General features: G+C 41.2%; 1 protein-coding gene across 6 annotated transcripts in view; it reads right to left on the bottom strand.

Annotated features, from left to right (window-relative positions):
• Rcbtb2 (RCC1 and BTB domain containing protein 2) overlaps window positions 1–16,622 on the bottom strand; it is a 36,909-nt gene extending 20,287 nt beyond the window's left edge. The window contains exons 1-8 of one of the 6 annotated variants that reach the window (XM_070003190.1): window positions 16,517–16,622; window positions 9,983–10,047; window positions 7,214–7,269; window positions 5,027–5,182; window positions 4,649–4,799; window positions 1,814–1,980; window positions 1,141–1,299; window positions 904–1,011 (exon numbers count right to left, since the gene is read on the bottom strand). In XM_070003190.1, coding sequence (XP_069859291.1) covers window positions 904–1,011; window positions 1,141–1,299; window positions 1,814–1,980; window positions 4,649–4,799; window positions 5,027–5,152 — 711 coding nt within the window. In that variant the 5' untranslated portion in view covers window positions 5,153–5,182; window positions 7,214–7,269; window positions 9,983–10,047; window positions 16,517–16,622. Of the gene's footprint in view, window positions 1–903; window positions 1,012–1,140; window positions 1,300–1,813; window positions 1,981–4,648; window positions 4,800–5,026; window positions 5,183–6,727; window positions 6,751–7,213; window positions 7,270–9,982; window positions 10,048–15,444; window positions 16,153–16,516 lie in introns of those variants that run through there. The other 5 variants (XM_070003189.1, XM_070003191.1, XM_070003192.1 and 2 more) reach the window with 5 other exon arrangements.
• Between the last annotated feature and the right edge of the window lie 1,794 nt (window positions 16,623–18,416).

The raw sequence follows: 18,416 nt of genomic DNA, 5'->3' as shown, positions 1-18,416 counted from the left end.
AATATGGTATATATACATAATGGAATTCTATGCTTCCATCAGAAAGAATGACATCACCCCATTCATAAGGAAATGGAAAAAAAAATTATACTAAGCAAAGTAAGCCAGACCCAAAGAAACATAGTTTACATTATTTCCCTCATTTGTAATAACTACAATGTGCCTATAAATCTACAACTAACTCAATGGATAGTAAAAGACAAATAATTACACCAGGACAGGATTAATTAAACAGCAGTCTAAACATTCACACAGTGAGAATAAAGGAGGATATTCTTGGGTAGGGATATCAAGGGCTCAATAGCTATGTGCTTAAGATCATGTAAAATGAAATTTATCAAAATGAACTTCAAGAAATGGAAGTAAGAGGTTTTCTACTATATTGTTTTCAATTCTTTTTCTTTTTTCTTCTTTTTTTCTTTATTCCTTTCTGTCCCTGTTTTAGATTTCTGTAATCCTTTGTCTTGTATATAAGTTTATCTGATTTGGGGAGGAAAAGAGGAAAGCACAGAAATGGTAGAACAAAGGATGAAACAATTCAGCAGTGAAACCCACAGACACTATGTTGGAAATGAACTATATAACTGGGGGGTGGGGATGGGAAGTCAGGAGAGTTTACTGAGAGAGAATAAAGGAGGAAATATACTCACTACCTGACTTATGTAACTGTAACCTTTCTGTACATTACCTTTACAATAAATTTTTTCATGAAAAGAAAAAGAGTAACCTAGAAACAGAATATCTCCAAACATTCATTCAGATACACAGAGCTTTAATTTTGACTTCAACAAAGACATTCAACAGCTCAACTTTACATCCTGATAGAACATTACGTTTTTAGCACATTGGTATCTTCATCATTCAAGGCCTTGAAACATACACACAAACCAAGGCTGGACCTACCCGCTGAACATGAATGCCCTGCAGTGCAGCCACTCGACAAGGGGTTGGCTGGTTGCCAGTGCTTCCCAGTCCCAGCTGTCCGTTCCCACTGTACCCCCAGACATAGACCTAGGGGGAGATGAGAAACTCAAGGCTTATGTTTGTTTGAGAAATATAACATGTCATGCTCATACAACAGAGATATGGTTAAAAAAAAAAGAAAAAAAAATGAAACAAACTACAAAATGACCTTCCTACCTCCCCAGTGTCTGCGACAGCCATTGAACACATCTGTCCACATGCTATGTTCACCACAACTTTGTTCTGCAAGTAACCAGTGACTCTTCGAGGGATGGGCTGATTCACTGTTGACCCAGAGCCTACCTGCCCAGAGTTATTATAACCCCAGGCAAACACCTATTGAAAGCAAAGTTTGATATGTGGAATATCATTTATAGTCTCTCCACTAAATACTGACACATTCTTCTTAAAATGTTTCAGAGCCAGCCATTCTCACAGCACTGGTATTAAAGTTTCTGTAACTTACTCTCTCATTAGTTTGTAACATGAGGTTATTGTTATTATCTAGTCAAACAATAATAATTACTATTAAATATCAATTACACAAAAGTATTTACTTTGCCTCAGCAATATTTTCAATATCTCTGGATTTCCCTTTTCTTCAACAATCTCTTCATCATAGCAATATAGAAGGAAAGATAGATTAATTTTGCAGTGATTAAACTCCTTACTATAATCAGGTGGACTTTATCATATAAATCCCACAACTATGAGTTGCTATCAAGAATATGACTGAATTTGAGAAAAGTGGTTATTTTAATCTAATGGTCCTATTTCCAGGACTGATAAAGGAATCTATAGAATGCAACAGGAAAAAAAAGGGGGGGAGCATTACGTTAACTGTCCTTACCTCTCCATCAGAAGTTAGGACCAAAGAATGGTAAGACCCACAGGCAACTTCAATCACCTGCTTGTTTGACAAGTTAGTAGAAATATGACAGGGTACTAAACCATGATTCGTTGTTCCATTGCCCAACTGGCTATAAGCATTGTGACCCCAGGTAAAGACTTCTCCTTCTGAAAAGAAAAGAAAGTAACCACCTTCAAAATGTTTGCTTCATTATATGAACACATACATTGTATGGCTTCCACAGATGGTAACACAGTTACTATTTATAAATAATTAAAGTACACATCTATGTACCAATCTCAAGTAATAAAATACAAAGTCCCTCATACATGCATCTTGCATAAATTGTTTCCTGTTTTTGAACTTTAAATAAATGGACTCATACAATATGTACCCATATTGTCTCTTTGTATTATGTTCTACTTTCTTCTGACCTATCTTCCAGTTTACTGATTTTCTCCTGTGATAGAGAATTTGTTCAGTGAATTTTCTTTTTGATACCTACACTGTTTACTTGGGTCTTTTCTAAATCTTTTATGATCTCTATAAAACAACAACTATAAATGCCTTGTAATCAGTGTTTAATTTATATTAAATTCTAATGTTTGATATTTAGTAGTCAGTTCTTTGGGTCTGTTGCTTCTATTGGTTCTCATTTTTTTTTTAAAAAAAGAATGTACAGGAGGCCATTGGTTTAGAGTAGGCCTAACAAACCAAAGCAAAATAGTCATTCTTTGTAGTCATTTTCCACCTTACCAAGCAGAAACTAAGTTGTTTATTTGGTTTGAGAATCAAGAGAAGAAGACAGAGTCAAATTGCCTAACATGCCAGTTTCAGTCAGCAGATATGATGTTCCCTCTGGTTTAATCCTTATAAGGAAAATAACTGAAAAGATCAGTCTGCTCTCTTCTCTGTTTCCTCATCTTCAGTCCTATTCTATCTATAAAACCAACCTCCTCTAATCAGGTTATCATAATGCTTATTCTGTTTTATGGAATGAAGTATTGTGTGATTGTAGTATCACAAAGAAAAGTCAATTAGAATCTTTAGTATGGGCTGGGAAGGTGACTCAGTGGTAGAGTGCTTGCCTGATATGCATGAGGCCCTGGGTTCGATTCCTCAGCACCACAAAGCAGAAAAAGCCTCAAGTAGTGCTATGGCTCAAGTGGTAGAGTGCTAATCTTGAGCTAAATAGCTGAGGGATAGCGCCCAGGCCCAGAGTACAGGCTCCATGACTGACAAAAATAAATAAATAAAAATCTTTAGTAAACTAAACTTGTGATTTTGTCATTTTTTTTCTATGCCTATTTGGATTATGTATTGTTTATAATCACTGAAAAGATATTTGTGATGATTTCCCCCAGGTCTTTAGTGGAAGAGCCTTCTTCTAGAAATGATCTGCATTAATTTCTATAATACCTTTAAGGCACTTCTAGTCCAAAATTGCTAATAAATTCAAAGTTGAGGTTTCTAGGACCATTGAGTCTAATATGAATTAAAGTAACCTATGGATCTAAACTAATTAATATAATCCAGAGATCTAAACTCTGAGAGGTCTCTCTCTCTCTCTCTCTCTCTCTCTCTCTCTCTCTCTCTCTCTCTCTCTCTCTCTCTCTCTCTCTCTCTCTCTTAAATTTTTTTTGGAGGGAGGTAAGACAGGATCTTACTTGGTAATTCCAGGATGGTCTCAAAATAGTGATTCTCCTGTCTCCATCATCCAAGTGCTGGGGGTTTATTTCATTTCCCTCTTTTTTCTTCCCTGCTTTGCTCATAGAAAAAAGTTTTCCTGTTCCGTTCTTAGCTAATCCTTTCCCAGAGAGGAAGCCTTTTCCTGTTCAGCCTACTTGGGAAGTTTCCTACTATTCCATTAGGCAGGATCTTGACTTGTGTTCCTTTACCTCCTGGGTACATACAACCACAAGCTTGGCTCCAGCTGATAGAGACAGGCACCTTGAAAGCAACACAGTAACCAATTCTCCTATATACTAGGATTTGATACCTTTTCTTTTTTTTTTGGTTGGGTTGTGGGGCCTGAACTCTGGGCCTGGGCACTGTCCTTCAGCTCTTCAGCTCAAGGCTAGCACTCTACCACTTGAGCCACAGCGCCACTTCCGGCTTTTTTCTTTTTGCTTATGTGATGCTGAGGAATCGAACCCAGGGCCTCATGCATGCAAGGCAAGCACTCTACCCCTGAGCCACCTTCCCAGCCCCTGATACTTTTTCTTAAATTTGGTCTAACCATTCCTTTCTGTTTTGTCAGTGCTTTATGAGATAAAATAGCAAAACGATCTAGAACTTTAGTTGTTTTCAGTGAAAATTCTCACCTGCCATTACTGGCAACATCAAAACCCTGGAACTTTTAACTGTAAGGTATAATTTAATTTTAATTGTATAGTCTAATTCATAAAACAACCTTAAGAATGTTTAATTTCATGTCACTATTTAGCTCAACGATCTCAAAATGCCAGAATCCATATTTTGTCATTCAATTCATGGATCAGACATCTAAAGTTCAAAATGTCATCTCAGGGGCCAAAGTAAGTATAAGATTCTCACACAGTAATTTCATTCACAAAGAGAAGAGGAACACTGGACATGCAGCAGGTATTCCTACATCTAAAATACCAACACTTCCTACCTTCCATCTGCTACATTATCTTGGTCAGATCTTGAAATACATTGTTATTTCACCTTTTCTAATGCATGGTCAAGTTCATAGGACAGAACCAGCAATGCTCTCCCAATCAGAACGTTCCTCTCAATTCCAGGGCAGTCCTAGTCTTGTTCCTCAATCAAAAAAGCAATGGCTACAATTCTCTGTGGAGTTCTTGTTACCTGTTGTTGCCAGGATGACGTGTGGGCCACTTCCATAGCTGAGGCAGGCAATCTTTTTGCCACTTAAGGAATCCAGTCTCCGAGGTTCAATGGTGTTCTGGATGTTACCTAAACCCAGACAGCCACTGCAGTTTGTGCCAAGCACAAAAATCTGTGGGAAAACCACTGTCAGTTCAAGTTGGCCAATATGTGATGAGCCAAGAACGACCACAAGTAAGCGCAGTCTTCCTGTGCAAACTGCTTCATAGAGAATAAGTACAAATCAACTTGCCATGCTTTAAACAAACATACAAACAAACAAAAATACTGCTTTGATCCTCAATTGAACAAATCCATTACTAAACATATGGGGTGGCTGGATGTTTTTCTTCAAGTTACCTCATCATTTATTGTGGTATATAAAGCCTCATTGCCAGCACTGCCAAAGACACAAGCCTGACGAATTAACTGCAGTTCTTCCTCAGAACAAAGGGAAAAAATTGGCCACTTTCCCACATCTAACATCTTCAATGACAAGAGAGTAGCCAGTACTGGCTGAAAAGGAAAAATAGAAGAGATTAGTAATACAAAAAAATACATTTTCTTAGTCCCTTTACTTCTGCAGAAGAGGGACTAAAATCTTAAGAAGCAAGTCCTAAACACGTGTGTCTGTCACTGAGAGCCCCTCACAGCTGCCTCAGGAAGGCTCTTGCAGCAAGTAGGCACCAGAGACCCAGATGGATTCAGATCTCATCATTCATTTTCCTCAAGGGCACAAGAACTACCCAGGGCTGGCCCTTAGGAAGTTGAATAATCAACAAGTACTTTAAATATTGGCTGTGTTTTCAATGTAGCCATGGAAACAAGGCTTGGTTAAAAAAAAAAAGGCAAGAAAAAACTTAGGGAGAGAAAGAGGAAAGGGAGAAGGGCTACTTGGATGCTTCAATCCTAATAAAACAAATCCTTGGCAACAGTCAATGCTGAAGGGGACACGGGAGGCGTGGTCTTGGGCAAGCATCAGCTGATGTTCAGTTTGAGGAGTGGCTGGATTTCCTCCCTGCTCAACCCTCAGGTTTGGGACTGTTTAGAAGAAACACTCAGTTTGCTACAGCAGCTATAACTAAGTACTGCAAGCAGGAGGTTTAAACAACAGAGATTTATTATCCCACAGTCTGTAGACCCAAAGTCCAAAATCAGCTAGTTTTGCTCCATCTGAAAGTGATACGGAAAAGATCTATTCTAGGCTCCACCTTGGCTTGCAGGTGGCTGCATTCTCCCTAGGTCGGTTTGCACCATCTACCCTGGATGTGTATGAGTCCACATTCCTCCTTTATATAAAGACAGCAGTTAGACTACACCAGGGCTCATCCTAGTGACTTCATCTTAACTAATATAATTATATCGGCCATGATTCCATTTCATGTTGAAGTACTGGTCAGTTAGGACTTGAACACAGAATATTGAAGGGTTACAAGGCCATAACAGCATTTATTAAGATCATCATAAAATTGTCTCAAAAAAGTCTTTATCTGCCACTGGACACATTTTATTTACATATTTTTTGACATGTAAAAATTTTGAATAGTACAGCAAGATGCATAACCAGACAATATGCCATGCTGATACCTGCTGTCTAATGGCATGTTTGCTCAGTTCACATGATAACATGTTTGATTTAATGGAGCAAAAATGATCTGGCCATATGCATCACCTACTAGATAAACCTTACTAGGAATGACTTCTAATATAGACTGTGGGCCAGCCACTTATTTTCTAGAAAAGAACATTGCTCTTTCCACCTTAGGAGTCACTTGAGGATGTCTGAGAGCACAAAAGAACAATACTTCACTTGCAAAGTGCACGCCACAGATTTACAAGGTGCCCCCATCCTTATTATCCAGCATGCTTCTGAGGCCACCTTCATAGGCTTCTAGAATATAGTTCACGGAGACAGAAAGACTCAGTCTCTTTTACCACCATGCCATTGATCTTTTGCATGGGGTATCATAGATGATATATATTGGTTAAATGAACAAATAAATGTTCAGCTAAATGGCTCTACTTCTACTTCCACATTCACAACATGCCTTCCAGTCCTACCTTCTGTGACTCCATTATCCTTACCCTGTACCTCCATTCTCTGCTCTGGAATCCAATTTTATTTGGGGGGGGAGGGAGAGAGAGAGGGAGGGAGGGAAGGAGGGAGGGAGGGAGGAAAGAAAGGAGGAAGGAAAGGAAGGAAAGGAAAACCAGATGCTAGGGTTCATGTCTGTAATCTTAATTTCTCAGGAGGCCAAGATCCAGAGGATGGAGGTGTAAGGTCTGCCTGAGAAGAAAAGTATGTGATACTCCATCTGCAAAAATAACCAGAAAAAGCAGGGCTGATACATGGCTCAAATGGTAGAGCACCAGTGAGCAAGCAAGATGAGCAGGCCAAAGGCCCTAAGTTCAAACCCCAGTACTGGTAACAGCCCTGTCAAATATTGTTTACTGAAAGAAAAGCAATTGTCCAAGGCCACTATACAGAGATGGGAAGATCAGATTATATTAAAAATGTAGTCTAAGTTCCTACTTTAATTTACCTACCTTCTTATCATGAAGGAATCTTATTTTCTAAGAAGTCTGCTTTTTATTGTTTCCTTCTGCAAATTTCAAGAACAAAGTTTGTAATTGATATTAATTATCTAATGTAGATAATGTATTAATATTCTAATTAGAGTTTTTATATATTATATATACATGTGAGGAGGAAAGTGAGGCACAAAAAAATGACTAAACATCCTACAAAATCAGTAGCTTTAGGTAGGGGAGCCCAGATTAAAGCATACATTTTTTTCCACACATCATCTAATGGCTGAGTAAAAAGTTCACACAAAATGTTATACACCAAGGATAGGTTGGAAGAGACAGGTGAGAATGTTGAAAGGGGGACATTGACCAAGATGCATTGTATTCATAAACTACTTTGTTAAATGGCAATTCCTCTGAACAACTACTTAAAGATTTTTTTAACTTTAAAAAAAGCTATATACTTGTAGTCTGCTTTTTGTACTTGTAGGGCTTTGATGGTTGTTTTCAGAGTGCTAATGCCTGCTCTGCACTGTCTTCTGCAAACAATACAGGCAGCAAGATGCAATGACTAACTACTAGCTCATTTTCCTTCATTTCATTCTGCTTGATTACAAAATCAAGGGGCTTCCTGGATGCCTACAATCAGGCTGTAAATTCCAATCAGCTACTAAACACTTATCTATATGGCAATAGGTGTCAACTCTCCTCCTAGTCCACTTATACAAATAGCTATAGTGCCCACTGGTAACTCTGACTACTGGGATTCCAATGTGTAGGTGTATGTGTTTAATGCAATCTATAGTATTACCTTTATTAAAAGGTGCTACTGAAACCGGGTACCTGTGGCTCAACACCTGCAATCCTCAGTAAGGGCACAAGGCCCTGTGTAGAAGCTCCAGTACTGGCACATGTGCGCACATACACACAAACACATACACACATATAATAATAATAATAATAATGATAATAAAAGATACTACCAATCAAGAGAATGTCAGGTATGACAAGATCACTAAAGATTAAATTATTCCCTTCCAGAAGGTCATAATCTAATGGAACATAAATAATTGTACTATAGTCTATGAACACCAGATAGGTACTTCCGGTTTTGTTTTGGTGTAGGTTCTGGGGTTTGAACTCTGGGTCGGCTTTTTGCTAGTTAATTGGACAAAAGAGTCCTTCAAACCATGATCCTCAGATCTCAGCCTTCTTAATAGCTATGATTACAGGTATAAGCCACCAACCCAGGCTTCAGATATATACTTTTTAAATATATCAAAAGGCCAATTGCTGGACATTAGTCATCAAACCCTGATGTTTTTAAGGCTGTGAAAAATAAGAAAATGATGGCTTAATTTATAAAATGCACATATTTATTCTTTTCAAGACATGAACATTTAATAGTAGTCTCATGGAATCTTACATCGTCAATCACATTAGAATAAATGCTTCTGTCCAGCATACTTGTGAGACAATGTATATAAATTCACACATAGCACCTGCAGAAGCTTTGATTGTGAGACAGCCATTCTGCATGGTGGCAGTGTGTCTGCAAATACCCCCAGCAGCTCTGTTCCCTGAGTCAGGTAAGAGATGAGCTAAGTAAGAGCTGACACCAGCAGGAAACAAATCTATGTGTGGAAACAAGCCTCCATAGAAATGGCCCAGCACCATCATGTCCTAGAATCTAGTCCTAGCGTGGCCTAAGTAACCTGACTGTACTACCATCTACAGGGTAGTTAACCCCAGGCCAGTGGTCTTTTATTACTTAGATCACATTCAATCCACTTCTCCCACCTGTAGCTGGCATCTCTGGAATGCAAAGTAGTGAGATAATCTCAAGGAAAACATAATAAAGGAAATACAGGTGCCATAAAATCAAGAGATCATCCCACTAGTCTTTAGAGAGTATGTTGCTGTACAGCCATGCTTCCGCATCAATGTGAGGAATGTAGTATATAACCACACTTCTTTTGATGATGAATAACCACCAAGTTGTCATAATTCAACTTAAAATATAGTCTATGAATGCCAACTGCGGTAGTACCTGCCTGTAATCTCAGCACTTGGGAGGCTGAGTCAGAAGGATTCAGTTTAAGGCCAGACTGGGCTACATAATGAGCCTGTCTTAAAACACATACATACATACATATATACATATATATGTACATACATACAGCCTGTGCATAATTATTTCCATCTCTTATTGAATATTTACTGTGTTTTATTAAAGTGAAAAGCTGGCACAAAAAGTGACTGTTAGTATTGTTTAATGGTGATGAGCAGATATTTGGTAAATTAATAACATGATGGGAATCACTAGGCATGCCAAAAAGTGTGCAATTTTTAGTATCATTTGGATGCTGACTGGACTTAAAGCTAGTTGAGTGTTATGTTCACATATGATGGAAAAATTAAAGGATATCTGCAATGAAATGAGAACATATTCTTCTAAGATTACATAATATATGTATTAATCTTTGGAGAAGTAATAAATGTTGTTCAACTCAGGAGCTTTTTTGCAGGACAGACCCATACAGCAGAGGCCTGTCATCCTTATCTGCCCGCACCCTCCCCCACCCCATTCCTCTCTCTTCCCCTCAGGTGGTACCAGTTCCCCGTTGCCCTTTAGCATTCCACAAACCAGTGGCATCTCAGGTGTCTGTCTCACAAAGACAGACACTAACTTATTGATCCTCACATCAGTGGCCAATGGATATCTGATGAAATATAATTCATGCAACAGAACACACATGCTGTCAGGGCATGCTTATTTTTCCTAACCTGGCCACTTTCTCCATAAAAAAGGGGAAGTTCTTCTTCCATATGGACTCAGTCCTGTGCAGTCCCTGAAGGAAAAGTACATGGTAAAATCAAGATTCCATATATCAAATGAAACTGAATAGGTTAAAATTATTTTACTTCTAGATGAGGGGTAGTATTGCACACTTGTAGTCACTCCACAGAGAGGCTGAGGTAGATTGCTTGAGGCCAGAGAAAAGCCTGAGAAAAAACACGTGAGACCCCATGTTTTTTTAAAAAAAAATTACTTTTAATTAACAAAGACAAGTTAAGCTTAACTATAGTAAAGGGAAGATAAGGGAAATAAGCTTTAGGTATAGGAGTTCACAGCAATAAAATCCACAGGTGTTCTGTTCTGGAATTCTGATAGAATCAATCTGCTGAGGTCTGGGGAGGCAATCCCAGGATAAATGTAGGTCCTTCTAGCTACAAGAACATCATCAGGATTTTTTCATCTCAGAGTTAATGTTCTATAGGTAAGAAAAATTCATAAATTTGATATCTTGGTCAACTTTTTTTTCTGGGTTTAGAAAATTCCAGTGAAGATCAGACTTATCAATTCTCAGTTCCACAGAAGAATATATGACTTGCTAAGCTGTAAAATAAATACATAAAAGGAGAAATGAATGAAAAGGATGAAAGGATGAATGAATAAACAGCTTTGTTTCCAAGACTTTAACAACAACAACAAAAATAGTCTGAAATAACAGTCATCCAGTAAGGAGCAAGAATACTGAAAGTTCTTATCTTAATAACCATCTCTGGGCTGGGAAGGTGGCTCAGTGGTAGAGAGCTTGCTTTGCATGCATGAGGCCCTGGGTCCGATTTCTCAGCACCACATAAGCAAAAAGTAAAAAAAGCAGGAAGTGGCACTGTGGCTCAAGTGGTACAGCGCTAGCCTTGAGCTTAAGAGCTGAGGGACAGCGCCCAGGCCCAGAGTTCAGGCCCCATGACTGGACCCCCCCCCCAAAAAAAAAACTACCTCCACATGCTGCCACCACGTGGAAGTGACAGCAGACACTGGAATGACAAAAGCAGCCCTCTGGAAAGCATGAAGCATGTGTACACTGTGGTTAAATTCTTACCAGTTATCTATCCTATCCATCTATATCTATTCAACAAGAATATATATAAACACATTATCTATGCTGAATATACATTCAACAGGAATGATAACCAAATATATATATATATATATATATATTCAACAAGATAGATAACTGGTATGTATATGTGTATATATGTGTGTGCATGTGTATATATATGTATACAAACATATATATGTATATACACATATATAGACATACATATGGGTATACACATATATACATATATTATGTATGCATTACACATACATATGTATATATAAATACAAATATAAAATGTAAATATAACAATACATACATTATGTATGCATTATGTATGTATATTATGCATACATAATATGTGTATTGTTATATTTACATTTTATACTTGTATTTATATATACATATATAATATATACACATATAAATATATAATATAAACAGTATCTAATAATACTTTTTCCTAATTTATTATATAGGATATTATTTACTTAAATACAATCATGCTTCAAGTAATAATCTCAGAAGATTTTATCCGATATTCACTACAGTAGAATTAGAACCTTACAGCAGATAATCAAAATAAGGTTAAGCCCTTTAAAAAAATAGAGAGAGAGAGAGAGAGAGAGAGAGAGAGAGATCATGACAACACATCATTGGACAAGCTTACTATTAACCACTAAGGCCAAGTCTGAATAGACACTATAAATTTATTTATTCTTTTTTTTTTTTTTGGTCTATCATGGGGCTTGAACTCCGGGCCTGGCTGCTGTCCGTCAAATCTTCACCTCAAGACTAGCACTCTACCACTTGAGCCACATGGCCACTTCCGGTTTTTCTGGTGGTTTACTGGAGATAAGAGTCTCATGGACTTTCCTGCCCCAACTGGCTTTGAATTGTGATCCTCAGATCTCAGCCTCCTGAGTAGCTAGGATTACAGGAGTGAGCCACCGGCGCCTGGCTTTATTTAGTCTTTTTGTAGGTCATGGGCTTGAACTCAGGGTTGCTGTCTCTAAGCTTTTTCACTCAAGGCTAGCACTCTACCAACATGGAGCTATAACCACTTCTGGTTTTCTGGAGGTTAATTGGAGATGAGTTTCATACACTTTCCTGACCAGGCTGACTTTGAACTGTGAACCTCAGATCCCAGCTTCTTGAGTAGTTAGAATTACAGGTGTGAGCCACCTGCTAAGGGACAGGACCCAGACCCTGACCCCTGACCCCTGACTTCCAGCCCCAGTACTAGCACAAGGGAAAAAAAGTTTGTGAATTTCACCAAGAGTATTGGAACAGATTGGTCCACAGCAAAGCTATATTAAATTTAAAGAGATTGCTAAGCTCATCAACACTGGCCTTTTCAATCATACCTAGCAAAAGTGCCTTTTTCAAATATGGAAAATATTCAACATAAACTACAAAACACTTAAATTGTTACAAGTAATGTAATGTACTTGAGTTTTATTTGTAAACCCATTTGAAATTCAGTCTCTTAAAAAAAAAAATAATTCACGCCGGACACCAGTGGCTCACGTCTGTAATCATAGCTACTCAGGAGGCTGAGATCTGAGGATCATGTTTCAAAGCCAGCCCAGGCAGGAAAGTCTATGAGACCTTATCTCCAATAAACCACTAGAGAACCGGAAGTGGCACTGTGGCTCAAGTGGTAGAGCGCCCTTTGAGCTAAGAGCTGAGGGACAGCGCCCAGGCCCAGGCCCAGAGTTCAAGCCCCCTGACCGACCAAAAAAAAAAAAATCTAATTAAGGGCTGGGAACGTGACCTAACCCTTGCCTAGTGCACATGAAGCTCTGGGTTTGATTCCTCAGTACCACATACACAGGAAAGGCTGGAAGTGGAGCTGTGGCTCAAGTGGCAGAGTGCTAGCCTTGAGCAAAAAGAAGCTCTGGGGCAGTGCTCAGGCCCCAGAACTAGCAAAAAAAAAAAAAAAAAAAAAATCTAATTCAATTTTTAAATAGGTCTTAAAGTATCTATTAAACAGAATCCTAGATATAGGCCTGAGAAAGTAAATAATTCCTCAGCTCATTTCCACTTAAGATTCCTTTTAGTCAGTATCATATACATTCAACACAATGCAGAAAATGTCTAAGTTACTCACACAATACCATCCACTGGTTTTTGTTAGCTCAAAATGTCTTCCACGGGAGATACATATGAATTACTTATCTCGTGTTAGACTGACAAGGCTTAAGACATTAAAGACACACTTTGGTGTTATATTACTGTTTAAAAAATACTATTATGGTTTAAAACTTCCTAGAGACCTTCATGTTGTTAGGAGGGGATCACCATTGAACTAAAATACATATTCCTTTCAGATATCAAAAGCTGTAAAGATCCCATCAGCCTTCCATTGGTAGACATTATGAACACTCCTTACAAGAGGCAAACTATCTGCAGCGCACACATTCCCACATGGACCTCTGATTTCAGCTTTGAACAGAAGGAGTCTTTGACATCACTCTACAATACCAATAATTCTGATCCTGGACAATTATGATTTATAGTAACTCCAAAGGAACTCCAAAAGTAGCATTAACTTCCTAGCATTTTAATTTTACTTTAGCTACTGGTAAGGCTGAAATTGAACATGACAGTGATCTAATGGTATAAGCAAATTCAGTGAGTCTCCTACATTTGTAGTCCTAGATCAGTCATTTTTAATGTCTGAATGTTGACTGCTTGTGATGTACTTAAGTAGAAAGGACCTTAGGGGAAACAATTTACCTTCTAAAATTGTTCCTGTTGTCCTCTTTCTCTAAGTCTCCTATAAGTAAGGTCTAAAAGTTAATTATGTTTGTCTGGCTCATTCAAAACTCTCTAAGAGAGATGAATATGATAGCATAAAGTCTATCATATTTAAGCTCCTCTTCTACAGTTTCAGATAAAGAAAAGGCACCAGATGCCAGTGGCTCACACCTATAATCCTAGCTATCAAGAAGCTAAGATACGAGAATTACGGTTCAAAGTCAGTCCAGGCAGTAAAGTCTGAGACTCTTATCTCCAATTAACCATCAAAAAGTAGAAAGTCGAGCTGTTGTTCAAGTGCTAGAGCACTAGCCTTGAGCAGTAAACGCTAAATGATAGCCCTCAGACCTTGAGTTTAAGCCACAAGACTAGAGTGTGATGCGCACGCACAAACACACACACACACACACAAATTGCAAAGTGAAGTAAATTGTGAATATACAGCCGTCTCTTGGTATCAAGGGAGACAAGTATAAAGACACCCCACATACACATGTACTCCAAGAACACCAAAAGCTGTGGACATTTATGCCCCTTATCTGAAATAGCCTAACACTGCAGATAATGTACACTTAGCCTCCTCTTCATATACTTTAAATCATCTCTAAGTTAATTATGGCACATAATACAATGTAAATGTTATGTGAATATTTATATCCTTTATTGTTTAGAAATAGTGACATATAAAAGTACATGTTAGTATAAACTCAAGAAAAATTCATCTCAGTGTTTGTTTATCTATGGGTGCAGAACAACAGTATATGGAAAGCCAACTGTCTAATTTTCCTCAGCACAGTTTTAGTGTTTGGTTACTCTTCCCTGCATGAATCCAGGTTCCTCATTTCATATGAGTGGTTAAATTGCAAAATCCCAAATAAATTGAACTTTATTTGGAGAAAATGATTTTTAACTATATACCATAAATTCTGTATCTGTCACAATGATTATTCTACAGATTGCACCCATGAAAGATATACTAGAGCATCGTAACAAGTATTTTCTCCTAGAAAGATAACTAATTCTAAACTCCAGACTTCCACTTTGTATACCATCTTAAATGTATCCTCGCAGGGGTGGGAAGCATCTGGTCCAAGGGCAGTATAAGGAAATGTCTTGGTACATAGAGGGTATGTGAGCATGATATCCACCTTTGGTCCTTGGCTCCACCCATACCTGAGATCCTCCCTGCCCAGGAATTCCCACAAAATTTCTCTGGAGCGAGTTGGAGTCCCACTTCATTGATACCATGAACAAACAGCTTCTGAGCTCTGATTATGGGTAACACAGAGGACCATAAGATAAAATCATAGGTGCTACAGAGTCCGAAGAGCAAGATAAGAGGTGGGACTAACAGGGCAGTGGTTATTTCAGATGAAGCAGCCACTTCTCTCACAACTGTCAGGAAGACTAGAATGGGATCCAGTATCCAAGGAGAGACGTGGGTGGAGTCAGAGCGAACTCTGAGGCAACACCTCACGCACAAGCCCTAGGGTGAAGGTCCTCTGGGCGTGCCCAATCAGCCCTGGAGCCGGCACGCGGGAGCGGCGTGCGCGGGAACGCCCCGAAACGGCGCGTCCGCAAGAAAAGACATTTCACCTGGAACATTCGGGTTCTCCGCTTTTCTATGTCAGCCCAAATACCACACACAGGCACGCCACGGAACACCTCGAGGCACACAGTAACCAGATTGCTAGACACGACTTCCCGTCGCTCCAGCTGCCAGAAGCCGGCTTAGCCCTGTCCTTGTCCGGGAAGGAGTGAAGCCCAGCGGGCACCGACGGCGCACAGGCCCGGCCACGCTGGAGGCTGAGCACGGCGGCTTCTCACAGCTCGGGCCGGGCTCGGCAGCCAGGCGTCGGCGCACAGCACCTCCACAAGGGTTTGCGCTCACAGCTCAGTCAGCCCGCAAGGAACCACCGCCACAGAAAGCGCAAAAGCTCCCTTTTCGAACGCAGAAAGTTCTAGGCTGGCCTGGGCGGGGTCTTCCCAGTTTCTCCCGGGCTGAAGCCCTCTACTTCCGGTCTGAGCGCGCGGGGCCTTCCGGTTTAGGAAGCGCGAACTGTTTCCCCGCGTTCCTCCACACCGCCACCGGCGGTCTGGGAAGCAAGCCGCCCGCGTTTATCCCCGGGGACGGAAACTGCCAGAGACCGCGGGCCAGGTGGAGGCGCAGGAGCTAGTGACGGGGTGGCAGAAGTAAAAACACGGGCAGCCCACGCTGGGCGAAGAGCGGAAAGGCGAGCGGAAAACAGAACGCCCTGAAGGGAGCCACCTTCACAGAAACAAAGGCCCTGGAGATTCCGCCGCTCTCGGCTCGCGCGCGCGCAGTGCAGCGTGGGCGCAATGCCAGAGAAGCGCTGTGGCCTCACGCGCATGCTCACCAGCCTCACCCGCCCCCTCACTTAGGCGCCCTCCGGCCCCGTTTCGGGGCCAGCGCTGGGTATCACTTTCGAGCTTTGCGCGCCCAGCCTCCCACCGCCACCCCGCCAGCCGACTTGCGCATGCGCGGCGACGCCTAGGCCCTCAGTTCACCGGGGGCCCCGGGGGCCCCTGCCGCCGCGACGGAGGCGGTCTGGGAGCGGTTCCCAGTCCTGAGGTACCTGAAGAGCGGGCTGGCTTTTACGTCCGGCGCCTCCCCTCAGCCTCCCACGCCATCCCTCCACCTGCTTACCTCCGGCTCCCGCCGGAGCCGCGTCCGCTCCGCCTTCTGGGTCGCCGTTAGGCACGGTCTGGGCCCAGCGCCACGACGGCTTGGCGCCTCCCCCTGCCCGCAGCGGCCTGGCCTCGGCGGGTTGCGCTCCAGTGCCCGGGCGGCGGGGGGGGGGGGGGGGGTGCACGGCGAGGGGAGGGGGCCGGGGCCTCGCCTCGCCCCTCCCCCTCCCTTTCCTCCTGGGACTCGGGACGCCGGGTCTCCACGGGGGTCCGCCGGCCGGCGGGTCCCTGGGAACCCCGGCGGGACGCACTGCGCTCCAGGGTTGTGGTCCCCACACGTGGTCTTAGGTTGAAGCTCGAGTCCATCGTGGGTGGTTTTTTGGTGTCTGATTTCATTCTGCACGGGGACAATCTAATTTCCCCAGCTCCATGTACTGGCCGGCCGCACGGCCTTCTATTTCATGGGGTGTTTTTGGCCGCCTCGTCCAAAGTCTTTAAAAAGAAGGAGATTTGGTTTCTGTGACCACGTGGATAAACCGGACTTGGAGTTTATAAGCAGGCTCAGGGGACAAATATCTCCTTAATTGAATGTGACATCTCTTCGAGGAGAGAGAGCAGAATGGTGGATACTAAAGCCTGGGGCTTGGGGAAACGCAGGGAGAGATACTGATGAACAGATGCAAAATGTCTGGCTAAGAGGACCAGGTACAAGAAAGCTGTGGTTAATAAGAATAGCCATGTATTGTATGCCGGAGATTGCTAAGAGAAATAGATACTAACTGTCGGAGGGTGTTTTGTTAAGTTTGAGGCAATCTCCCTTTTCAGCCCAGGCTGGCACGAAACTCGTGAGTCTCCTGTCTCAGTCTCCAGCTTCTGTGCCTCCACCCATCACACCCTCCATAGTAATATCACAAAAAAGTAAGGTAATGCACATGTTAATTAGCTTGATTTAGCCAGTCCACAGTGTATACATATCAAAACATGTTGTAAGATACAAATATAATGTTGCCAGCTGAACTTTTTTTTTTAAGTAGTAATTTCACACCAATTTTCTTTGCCTGGCTTTTTATAGTATTTTATCTCAATCCTTAGGATAACCTGCACTTTAAGTAATCGTCATCGTCTTGAAGACACTTCCTGTAATTTGCCTAGGGTCCTATAACTAGTGGGAGTTGGGGGTGACTGAACTTCATGCTCTGGACCATGTAGCCGCTTTCAAATTAATTAGGAAAGCAGGCCAAATAATAAAAGGCCTTGGCAATACAACTAGATGCATCACAGGATCTTACATAGGATTTTAGGTTTGGATGCTATAATTCTCTCCCCTTTGACCAGACTCACTGATACAAGAGAGGAAAGGGGACCTGGAGGAGAGAATGCATTTGAGAAAAATTGAGTTAAAATAATAAGATTAGGTATAGAAGTTAGGAAAGAATGTAAAATTGACCAATTAATAGTTTCTGAGCTTTTTCTTGCAGGGTGGGGGGTGGGGCAGTTCTGGAGCTTGAACTCAGGCCTTGCAGTTTGGGGGTTTTTTGCTCACGGTTAATGCTGTACTACTTGAACCACATGTTCGCTTCCAGCTTTTTTGCTGGTTAATGGGGGATAAGTGTCTCAGGAACTTTTTTGCCCAGAATGACTTTGAGCTTCAGTCCTTAAAACTCAATCTCCTGAGTATGGTTATGGGTGTGAGCATGTCACTGTGCTGTGGTAGCACACTTCACTTTGGCAGTGTTTGCTTCACAGTGGTATATACTGGCAGTGACTCTTAGTCAGAAAATGTCTCCTAACCTGGAGACATTTTAATTTCCATCTTCAGCTTTTCCTTCCTTGTACACCAAAGGATATGACAGGCACAATGCTAGCTCACTCCCAGCATTGGAGTAAATGCTCTTTTGCAACTACTTCAGGTCAATGTT

This window comes from Dipodomys merriami, unplaced genomic scaffold, assembly GCF_024711535.1.
Source record: "Dipodomys merriami isolate MVZ:Mamm:240054 unplaced genomic scaffold, mDipMer1.0.p SCAF_6, whole genome shotgun sequence".
Taxonomy (NCBI): domain Eukaryota; kingdom Metazoa; phylum Chordata; class Mammalia; order Rodentia; family Heteromyidae; genus Dipodomys; species Dipodomys merriami.
Note: the sequence above shows the minus strand (reverse complement) of the source record. Positions and strands in the feature narration are given on the sequence as shown.